A 12,019-nucleotide genomic window follows, 5' to 3' on the forward strand; every position below is an offset into this window, starting at 1 on the left:
ATATATATATATATATATATATATACACACATCCACACACTCGTGGCATTTTTAGAGGCAATATATATAAGAATAAAAGGATATACATAACACTGCGTGTGCACATGGGTACACGCGCTATACATAAACGTACACTACGTGAGTGTGTGTATGCGTGTAGATGAGGGAGAGGCCCACTGTAGTGTCAATATTGTGTAACAGTGAACAAATGAATGTGTATACAAGCGTGGGTGTGTGTGTGCAAACTGTTTTTCTATGTCTAAATACAATCGTTGTTTAACCCTCGGTCAGGCATGATCGGCTACACCTTGCATCAAATACCTTTCAATCATGACCAGTACGTCTTATATTCATTCAGACGATCGGGCGGGATTATAGAAAGATTAGGCTGTAATTTCTAGCAGGTTGGGCGACCCCGTAAAGGTTCCCACATTGTTGTTTCAGTCAGTTGACTGCAGCCATGCTGGAGCACTGCCTATATATATATGTGTGTGTGTATGAGTTATAGTATATACGGGTGTAAATGACTGAAGTGTTTATGTGTATGAGAAAGAATGTGTGTAGGATTTTGTATACGTATATGCGTGTGTGATTGAGTAAGATCAAATAAATGCGTGTGCGTGCATGTATAGGTGTGTGTATGCATGCGTGTGCATGTGTATTTGTGAATACGTGTGCTAGTGTGTTTATGTGTAGCAAATGTGTGCACGTGTGAAAGGCTTCGCGTGTGCTTGTATATATGTGTATATATGGTTTAGTAAATACGTGTGCTCTTTATTACTTGTGCGTAAGCATGTGTAAATGAGTGTACGACTGAGAACATGTGCTTATGTCTACATATTTATGTGTATCTGGGATTATATGTGTTATGTATGTGTATTTGTTATATGTGAGTGAAGCTACACACTCATACTCACTCTCAGGTTGGTTTGAAGTGAGACTCTGCCAGCAGGCCGCTGCCTGTCGAAGTGAAGTGTTGTAGAGAAATTTCAAGTCGAACCCACCTTAACCGTTCTTGGCACCAAACGGAGTGTCTTTTACTGGAGCACGGGTGATGATGGAACAAGGTGGGGTAGGTTGAGTTCCGAATAGAACCACAACCACAACAACAACACGATCAGGAAGAATTCCAGGACGAAGAGACAGACACACGTTGACGACGACGACGATGATGAAGGTGAAGCTCCGAGTTTATATATATATATATATAATATATATATATATAGGCACTGTCGGTGGGGTTGGTCAGGAGGAAGGTATCCAAGTGGTTCGTCGTCCAGAGGTATGTGGTGCCATGTGGGCGGTGCTAACCATTTGAATTGCAATTATGAGACATTTGGTGACAGATCTTCTAAATAAATAATAATGGTAGAAATAGTAGTTGTGCTGATAATATTAATACTGCTCATGTGAAGTAAGATGATGGCAGAGATGTGATGTGTGTGTTGTGAAGAGCATGAGAGGAAAACTGTGGTAGTTAGACCGACATGAGATAGAGAGATGGGGAGAGGGCAGACTGACGAACGGACAGGGTGAGAGGAAGGAATAGAAAACGAGGGGGAAAGACAGATGGAGAAGAGGTGAGATGGTGAAACTCTGAGGGAGAGAGAGGAAAGCGAAGGAGACAGTACAGGGATGGATAATAAAGTGAGAAAATAGAGAGGGGGAAACAGTGGCAGACAGCGAGGGGGGGGGGATGAAGAAGAGGAAAGAGGGAGAGGAGAAAAGAAGAAAAAAGGGTGATAATGAAATAGAGATAAAGTAGAGAAAGATAAAGTGAGATAATATTGAAAGAAAGTGAGAGGGCGATGTTATAGAGAGAGGGTAGAGATTGAAAGAGAGAAGGAAAGAATATGGGGTGAAAAAAAAGGGGTAGAAAGTGAGTGGAGGAAGAAAGAGAAAGATAAACAATGAAGAGTGGAGGAGGAGCAATGAAGTAGAGAGGGGAATAGAAGGGTGAAAGGAAGAGTCGCAGTAAGAAAATAAGTGTGTGAAAGAGAGAATAGAGAGTGTCAAAGAGTGACAGAGAGAGGGAGAGATTGTGACAGATACGTGAGAGAGAGAGAGAGAGCGATCAGAGAGAGTGAGTGTGTGAATGAGAGAAGTATTAGAGAGAAAAAAGAAGAGTGTGCACGAGAACGATAAAGGAGGAAAGAAGTATATGTCAAAGAGAAAGAGAGAGAGGAGGGAGACGGGGGTAGGATGTCGGCTAGAACGAACATTATCATCATTAGCATCATTGCTATCACCATCGTCATCATCATCATGGTGATGATGTTTGGTACGGCTGCCGCCGAATGGAAGTTGGAGTTTTAGCCAGGTGAGGAAGATGGCTGGCAACCTTCGACTCCATCTAGACTTTATAAGTTCGGGACATAACATAAAACTATGAGCTGACATTTTCTACACACTTGCTGTGTGTGTGTGAGAGAGAGAGAGAGAGAGAGAGTGTGTGTGTGAGAGAGAGAAAGAGAGTGTGTGTGTGTGTGTGTAAAAGAGGGTATGTGTTTGTGAGGGCAGTATGTGTTTACAATGTGTAGTTGTGTATGTATTTAATGTGTATTGTGTGATTGTGTAATGATACACACACACACACATATATGTAAGCGTATAACAGCCGTGTATACTTTTATACTTTATGGTCGTGTTGTTCTATTCTCCGGTCAGCCCAGGTTGAATAGTTTGTGATCAAAGGCATTCTAGCCGTGACCAATCCATATTTCCAGACAGTTTATTTCTGACAATCACAAAACAGCACCTTCACCCCCAACCCCGTTTTATCTTCTTTTTTTTTTTTTTTAAAAGGATGGTAGACTAATTAAAGTGATTTGGCTGCTATTTCTAGCTGGCTGTGCAACTGACTACGTTGAGCTTTCTTCTATATGTTGTTATATGTGTAAAAAATGTGGTGAATATCAGTGGTGTGTATGTAGGTGCGAAAGAGAGAGAGAGAGAGATGAAGGAAGAAAAGAAAGACGGAGAGAGAGGAGGAGGATTAAAAGAAAGAGTTCATATATGGGGGGAAGGAGAGAGAAATCGTAAAAGGTAGAAGGGTATCAGAAGATGTGGGGAGTAAGGGGCAGAGATGAATCAGAAGGGTGAAGTGAGGAGAGAGAGCGGAGGAAAAAGAGAAGGGACAATGATGATGCTGACCATTAAAGATGAATGAATGAAAGAAGGAGAGGGACCGGTAAAGAGGGAGCTGGATGATGACCACGGGAGAACGGGGCTAATATCATATGATAGAAGGATCAAAAGAAATATATAAGGTGTAGAAGGAGAGGGAGAAAGGAAGAAAAATGAGAGATAATGAAAAAAAAATGAGGATTGTAAGAAGGACAGAGAGAGAGTTCGATGATGATAAGAAAGAAAAAGGACAGAGAAATAAGGAAGGGGGGACGAGTGAGGAGAGCCAAAAGGAGGAAGAGGGAGTAATGTGTGTCAGTTAAAAAAAATATCGAAAGGTACGCTTCGCTTGACCATTAATAAGGTGTGGTTTGTTTCATCTTTACATCTTTGGTTGACAACGCCCTTGGCTCGAATACTTAGGATGGAGAGAGAGAGAGGAGAGATAGGGTGTTTTGGTCTTCATGCAGTTCTCAGCAACATTAGAAAGTCGAGCCATCACTAAAAAATAATAGCTAAATCCCCTTTAAATCAACCCTACTGCCTTTAAAAAAGGACACAGATGTAGTTCTAGATACACTATGAATACTAAAAATAGAACGGATTAAAATGGCTTGATTACTGGATTAGGACTGACCTAGGGCTAAACAATTACAACTACACGTTACATAATTTAGTCTTAAACAATATCTTTAAAAAAACAGACAGGGTGGCCATAGTTGGAACATTGTTTCATGATAGGTTTGGAGTCGGGACTAATCTGGAGCATAACAATTAACTAAACGCTATACAATGTAATCTAACACAATGTTTAGATAAAAGACAGGGTGGTCATGGTTGGAACATCATTATTCATAGGTCTGGTGGATCAGGACTGACTTGGGATTGAACAATAACATAAAGAAATGAAACGGTATGGCCTCAGTTAGGAATTGAAACTGGACCGTTGGGGTCGGCTAAGCGAGAACTTACCTCAATTTTATGCTGCAATGGATTGTTGTCGATTGGTAAATCTCGTTCTTTGGTTTGTCTCTAACACACGTCTATGTGTAGACGATTATACACGTGTGTGTCAGAGTGTATCTGCATACGCGGGTGTATGTAAATATATATATAAACAACGATATGAGACTGGTTCCGTGTGTAACGGTGTTGATATCACAGACCACACACACTTCCACACGTGTTTGTACACAGCTTTACACAACTGTGTGTGTGTTTCAAAAAAAAGTTCTATACGGAAGTGCGTATGTTAAAGTATGTATAAATGAGTATGCGGTTGAATGAAAGAAAAAGTAAAGAAAGAAGGGGGACGAGTGTTCAAACCTGGGAACGGGACAACCAGCAAGTTGTGTATCTCGACGCCTGAAACATCATCACCAAATTAAACTTAGCTTGGAATCGAACCATTTTCCATGAAGGTAGATTAAAATGTTACTTTGATCTTGGCCCAAAATGCTGATTAGTTGTAGAAAGAAGTCTTACACATTGAACTAACTTTATATCATGCGCTGCAGCATGGCCCAACCCATTAGCTTCGATCAATGTGTAAAACAGACAGATAGATATGTAAGGCCTAAATATCTGACTCCAAAACGTCACACTTGCAGGGAGTTTAAAATTCAAATGATGGGAGAATATTTAGTTTCTCTTGTTTACAAATCCCCATTTACAAATCCGTAAATTATCGTAAATTCGTTAATTTTCAGGAACCTAACCAACTTCACGGAATATTTCTGGGGGGGGGGGAACTGTTGTGTTGAAACAACATTTATATTTTTGACAGTTTCTATCATTTCTATTTTAGTTATCGATTAACCCATCTGTAAATGTATTGCAATTAAGGAGAATCAGTTTTATCATTCATCAATCAATTATCTCCCTCTGTTGGTTTAGGTTTAATAAAATTTAAGGTCGAGCTCATATATTAAGGGAATAATTACAGTTTGGTGCCCCCAGATTTGCTCTTTTTTTTGTAATTATCTGAATATCGTACATTTCTCAATAAAAGTTTGTAAATATGTTTTGGGGGCTGTAATTAATGGTTTATGTTGATAAAAATTTACAAAAATATTTTATTGAGAAATTTTAGATCCTTCTACTCATCTGCATTTTTCACTTTCTGTTTAAAACATCGTCATTTCGATTTGAACTCTCGAAAATGTATTTCTGCAAAACTTTGTTCAAAAATAAGCAGTTTGATGTGAATGATCCGAAAAATCTTAGATAGGAGAGGGATATGACAGAAAGTCCTTAATTTTTTTTTATTTCCCCACCAAGACTGTTTCTTGAAAACCTACCTTTGCAAAATTTCGTTAAAAAATATGTATCCTTTAGAGAGTTATGAGGAAACAATTAATAGTGGCGCCATACCCCAGCGATTCCCATTGTACCCTACATGAAATTGCTAAGAACCATGTGTGTGACTTGGCGATTGTAAGGGGGCCATATCTGGTCAGTAAAACCCATATTTAGGCCTCGCTTACATATGTAAAGTATTGTGTTGATGAATCAACACATGTGTGATACAAAGCTAAATGTGTGTGTCTAGCTAATTCTAATGTTCAAAAGTAGAAACCATTTATTAAAGCTTATAATATAGATGTAAGGTTAAAGCTGTTATACGTGGGTGGACATAGGATAAAGTTGGCTAAGTTTATGGAAATGTTCAGCATTGATGGACTGAGGCGAGAGTTCGGTGACCCTGAAGATTACACCACTTCAGAACTACGGAAGGGAGGAGTTCTATGTGGTCGTTCAGTCTGTTAGAAATAGCGACCAAATTTCCTTCTTATCACTTTAAAAAATGAAGGCATTTTGAATAAAATAGTCCTAAGCATAAAAAAAGACGAATTGATCGTGGCTGGACTTTTTTTTATCATAGGCGTACTCGATCGAGGGCGGCTTAAGGACTAAACAACAACAACAAACATAAAAGCCAACGAGAAAGTCTTTATGTGATCGTTCATACAAACATAGCAGCCAACCCTCCTCCGTCTAATCAGACTCCAATAACAACTCAAGAGGAACGTTTAACAGTTATTTATATCATTGATCCCTTTAGGGTCTGCTGGGACCAGGAGCACAACCCTTTCCTCTTGAATATTTAAATTAATTGATTTTTAAAAAAACAGAAACACCTAAATATCTTTAAATGAGTAAGATGGATTGTTTTTAACCATAGGTTGGCTCAATCAAGGTATCTGTCCCAGTGCTAAACAGCAATATATACACATACGTACATTCATATATCACACACGCTCACGAACTATATATATTGTAACGGCATGTAGCTACTCGTAAAAACAAGGATATATGTGGGGGCGGGGTAGAGGACCATGTAAAGATATGGGCACAACGAGCTTCTGCCCAGGAGCCGCACGGGTCTAGGGAGCCCAATTCTAATCTATGTATGCAGTCAATAAATACTATAGGGCCCAGTGCATTGGTTTTCACAGGGGCCTATAATGTTAAGACGACAGTGCCTAAGATTCCAGTGCAAAGGCATTCCACTGGTGACCATACCATTTTTTTGAGTGTGTGGTGGTTGGGGGTGCTGTGTTATTCAATGTGTGTTTTTTAATTCTCAAGAAGATATGGTGTGATCTAAGGTAGATTTAGTCACTATTTCTAGCAAATCAAACAACCAGAGTGGCTTCCTAGTTGGCTTCATGTAACGACATGTTAGTTGGGGAGGTGTGGGTGTTCAATAAATGCCACAGAAGATATTACAGCTCTGTGTGTGAGTGTGTGTGTGTGTGTGCACCATTTAATGTATACAAGTATAAGCAAGATATACACACGTTACATATATATATTATATATTGTGACATGCATAACAATAGAATAGAAATACAAGTTAAAAGTCCCCAACATTTTGATCATAGCGTAATGTTACAGTAGGGGTCACAGCGTCATGGTAGGGGCCACTGCGTTACCGCCGTGGTCACAATGTGATGTGCTGTTACAATAGTGGTCACAGTGTGGAGTTACACCAATGATCATTGCGTTACAACATTGGTCGTAGCGGTGGTCACTGTGTACCATGTACACAACATGAAATATTAATCACTAGCTTCTATATCACCGTTTGTCTTTTACCTGAATATGTCGAGGATTACCTGTCCTCGAACTATTTACTGTACATATATAACGTGTGTGTGTATGTGTACATACATATATACGTACATTCTCGCACGCACACATACGCATATAGACACACACACACATTTGTATGACGGTATAAATTCGTGTGCTCATCTGAGTACTTTAAATATGTGTGTGTATGTATACTTTCTATTATGTGTAGATTAATGGTATAGTGATGACTACGTGTTTAATATGTATTCATGTGTATGTTTGAATACTCATTTCCAATATATACGTCTGTTCGAGTGTGTATGTGTGCTGCTGGTGTAAATATTAATGATACACGCACATGTACGTATGTGTATAATTATGTATTTGACACATGTGTCTACCGCCAATACAGATGAAGAACGTTTGAGATGTGTGTATTATATGCACGTGTGTATATAAGTGTTTTAATATTTGTTACTAGCACGCATCTCTGGTTAAATACATCAATGTGAATATGTGATCAATAATTTATATATATATATATCCACCACGCATACACGCGTGTATGTACATATATATATATATAGAGAGAGAGAGAGAGAGAGAGATTATCATCCAGAAATATTTTATTCTTTTTATTTTAATTCTTAGCCTCTCCAGATTATATAACATAGTAAACATCTAATACAATATATGTTACAATAATTCAGTGAAAAGGAGTATATTTTACAAATATACAAGTCCTGGGGTCGATTTGCTCGACTAAAGGCGGTGCTCCAGCCTGGCCGCAGTCAAATGACTGAAACAAGTAAAAGAATAAAAGAATATGTGTGTGTGTGTGTTAAAAGTCAATTGTTAAAAGAACTGTACATCGGGACATTTGACTGTGGCCAAAGTCAAGCACCCCGCTACACACACCTGTGTTCCACCCGTAATTCCTGATCGTAATATACAAGATAAACAAGGAACGTCAGCATCATTATTATCGTCATCATTGTTATTGTAATCGTCGTCATCTTCCTACACCTAGCTTTGGTATCGAAACTCGCACCCCGACACCACTCAAACTTGTAGTCACACACACACACACACATATGCATGTGTGTGTTTGTGTTTGTATTTATGTTTATTTGTAATACTTTTTTCCCTTTTACGCAGATATTACACACACACACACACAGAGGCATCGAAAGAGAGAGGTGGGGGAGAGACATCCACACAATGGAGACTACACTGTCGTGTGACCTGTTAGATATAGCAACCAAATACCCTACCACATAATGAAGGACATGTACAATGAGCAATGTAGTCGAAGAGATAAAAAAAAATTAAAAGAATACGGAATGGTCAGCAGAGGAACGTCTTTAATCGTAGTCCTGCTTGCTCAGAGTTGGCATGGGGCTCAGGGACTAACTGTCACGCCACTCAAAGTATGCAACCGAAAGTCCTTCACAAGTCGGGTGGATGGCACATCTGAAATTATGGATTGCTGAACCAAATCTTATATTCTGGTGTGCTATATAGATCAAAACTGTCCGAGTGCAAAGTAGTAATAACAACATGTACGACACAAAATAGAGAAAGAAACATTGTATGACTACAGTTTGATACCCCAGACTTCGTTGCCTCAACTTCCTGAACATTGCGTATTTTGTAATGAGATTTTGCAAAGAAATGTTTTCGACGGCGTACATTACGTTTACGCCGATAAAATTTAGCAAATGTCTTTTGGAAGAGGTTCGGATAATTTTTTTTCTCTTCCCCACGATGTTCTTACCACCATTTTCCACAACTTTTGCATTAAAAAATTTTTTTCTCTTCGAATTAATACGTTTGAAACATCATCGTTACGTGATCTACTCTCTCGAAGATGTGTTCTGCGAAACATCATTTCTGAATATTATATTTTTAAGAGGGTTATGAGGAAACAAATTCAGTGGGGCATCGAACTGTACGTATGCCTACATATTCCTCGCATTTAATACTCATGTAACCACACACACACAGAAACTGATATGTGGTCGCTAGGCCAACTAGAAATAACTGCTGAGTCACCCTAAGATGACACTCAGCTATGAAAAAGGAAGGATATTTCAAAATATGGTCCTAAATAAAACTTTCATCAGAAATTCGATGGAATAGTCACGGCTTGATCTACCAGATCAAGGTTGACCAGACACTAAACAACAATCATATCAAACAATAGGAGAGCCTCATAATGATCGCTCAATATCCTAGAAATAGTAGCCAAATCTCTCTACTACTGGCATTTTTGGTATTTGATGTCAACAACTTGCTGCCTTCTCCCAAAATTTTAGGCATTGTGCCGATATAGGAGAAAGAATTATTGATTTCAAACTTTAGCATAAGGCCAGTAGTTTTGGGGGAAGGGTCTGAATCAAATACATCAACCCCAATACTTATTTTATTGACCCTAAAAGGATGAAAGGCAAAGATGACCTCAACAGAATTTGAACTCAGAACATAAAGATGAACAAAATGCTGCTAAGCATTTTGCCTGGCATCATAATGGTTCTATCAGCTCACTGCCTTAGGAGAAAGAATTATTATTATCATTAATGAGTTGACAAAATCATTGGCATGCTGGTCAAAATGCTTAGCAGCAATCCTTCCATGTCTTTACTTTCTAAGTTCAAATCCTGCTGAGGTCAACTTTGCCTTTCATCCTTTTGGGAACATTGAAAGCTGATGTAACTGACTGATTTCCTGCCACCTCCTAAAATTGCTGGCCATTTTTCTTTGTCATCCCAAGCTTCTGCTAAAAGAGAAGCAAAAACCTGGACAAAACATCACAAGAAAACTGAAGCTCAGAGGGAAAAAAAATCTGAAAATATAATTTAGATTCCGTGTGCAAAAGAGTAAGAATATAAAAGTACACGTCACACACGTGTAATATCCTCTGAAACATTTGTGACAAAGCTGTTGTTAACCAAAGTAATTAATTATTTCACCTCACTGCCAGAAAAATACTAATTATGCAAATCAGACTTTTGCAGTCCCAGATGACTGACCCAATTAAAACAGAAACTGGCAAAACTGATCCCCCTTTTTCTGTCCACCAACACATTTTTACAAACATTTTTTAAAAAATTCTCTTTCTTGTTTCAGGCATTTGACTGCAGCCATGCTGGAGCACCGCCTTTAGTCGAACAAATTGATCCCAGGACTTATTCTTTGTAAGCCTGGTACTTATTTTGTTGGTCCCTTTTGCTGAGCTGCTAAGTTACAAGGATGTAAACACACCAACATCGGTTGTCAAGCAATGGTGGGGGGACAAATGCAGACACACAAATACATATATATATATATATATATATATATATATATTCTTTCATTCTGTTACTTGTTTCTGTCATTTGACTGGGTCCCATGTCTTCCTGGGACTATCCCTTCCACAGGTTCCCTCCACAGTTAGAAATCAGCACTTCTTCACACAACTGTCCTTGTCTATACACATCACATGACCATACCAGTGCTGACTGGCAGTTCAGAACATCTCAAGTTTCTGATCTTCATGCCGTAGGTCATTGGCAAAACTCTTCCTTTCTGCTTCTGTTCCAGCCAGACACACTTGACGCCTAGCTTCTCTGAAATGGTTCTTTGCTACCTCTACTCTTCCAGTCTTCCCATGGGAAGGACTTTGCATTCAAGAGCATACACCTGTCCCTGTTTCTGGTGAGGATGCAGTCAACCTGGTTAGTGTACCCATAAGATTCATAAGTCATCAGACGGCTGGCAGGTTTCCTGGAGTTCGTGTTGCAAACCATTAAGTCATTTGCATCACAAAACTCCAACTGCTTTGTTTCCCACTCTCTTTGGGAACAAAAGCCTTAGCTTTTATGTTCACCATGAAAACGATCAGAGTGTTTTCTACTGTGGTCATTGAAGTCTTCTGCCACAATGGGAACATTATTGTCTATCATTGTTGAGGTAATCTGCAGAAGGGATTCACAGAAACAGTCCTGAATATCTGTGAGTCTGACACATGGAGCATTTGCGAAGATTGACATTGTTACATTAAACAAGACTAATCTTAGCTCAATAATTCTATCACACACCCTGACTACCTCACTCACTTTATTCACCCATTTCTCTGCCAAAAGAATACCTATGCCATCTAATCCATCATTACTTCCCATCCAAACGAACTTATGTCTTTTGCGAGCAGCTTACCTGAGGCTTCCCTCCATCATACCTCTTGCATACAGCACACATTTACATGCTTCTGCTAAAGCATTTCAACAATCTCACCAAACCTATGTTTCAATGTACTGCTGTTGATTGTGGCAGCTCTGATCTTATGAACCTGAGAAGCCCAGGAGGGAGATTGTGGGGATGTTTTCAGCACCTGGAAAGAAGATTTTAGCAGTCACTTGCCTGAAGATAGCAGGTCCTATGGCTTAGTGTAAGTTGGTACAGCTACAGGCTGCAGCATGGATTACAATTGTAATTACAATTTTCTTTGGTCCCGTAAAGCCTTTATGGATATGCAACTTTTTTGGGAGGTGGGGCAGGGTACATTACAAGTTTACAATGGTGATGCAGAAGTAGCCACACACACCATGATAATATATACTTCTAAATCGTCACCAGTCTTGCATTATAGACATATATACATAACTATACTCTCATATACATAAGTGCATACATGAACAATGCACGTGGAGACATGCATGTGGGTACCACATGCTGTTTAAATGCATTATATGTAGCCATATATTATGCATTTGTGAAAGCAATTCACAGGTTGTAAAACTTGTTAAGTGCACCATCTGTTTATCTGTCTATCTAT

General features: G+C 39.0%; 1 protein-coding gene across 3 annotated transcripts in view; it reads right to left on the bottom strand.

Annotated features, from left to right (window-relative positions):
* Positions 1-4,335, bottom strand: part of LOC106882899 (uncharacterized) — a 21,607-nt gene extending 17,272 nt beyond the window's left edge. Inside the window, exons 1-2 of one of the 3 annotated variants that reach the window (XM_052975164.1) lie at positions 4,099-4,335; positions 918-1,351 (exon numbers count right to left, since the gene is read on the bottom strand). In XM_052975164.1, coding sequence (XP_052831124.1) covers position 918 — 1 coding nt within the window. In that variant the 5' untranslated portion in view covers positions 919-1,351; positions 4,099-4,335. Of the gene's footprint in view, positions 1-917; positions 1,924-4,098 lie in introns of those variants that run through there. The other 2 variants (XM_014933726.2, XM_052975165.1) reach the window with 2 other exon arrangements.
* Positions 4,336-12,019: the final 7,684 nt, after the last annotated feature.

The sequence above is a fragment of the Octopus bimaculoides genome, chromosome 20, assembly GCF_001194135.2.
Source record: "Octopus bimaculoides isolate UCB-OBI-ISO-001 chromosome 20, ASM119413v2, whole genome shotgun sequence".
NCBI classification, from domain to species: Eukaryota; Metazoa; Mollusca; class Cephalopoda; order Octopoda; family Octopodidae; genus Octopus; species Octopus bimaculoides.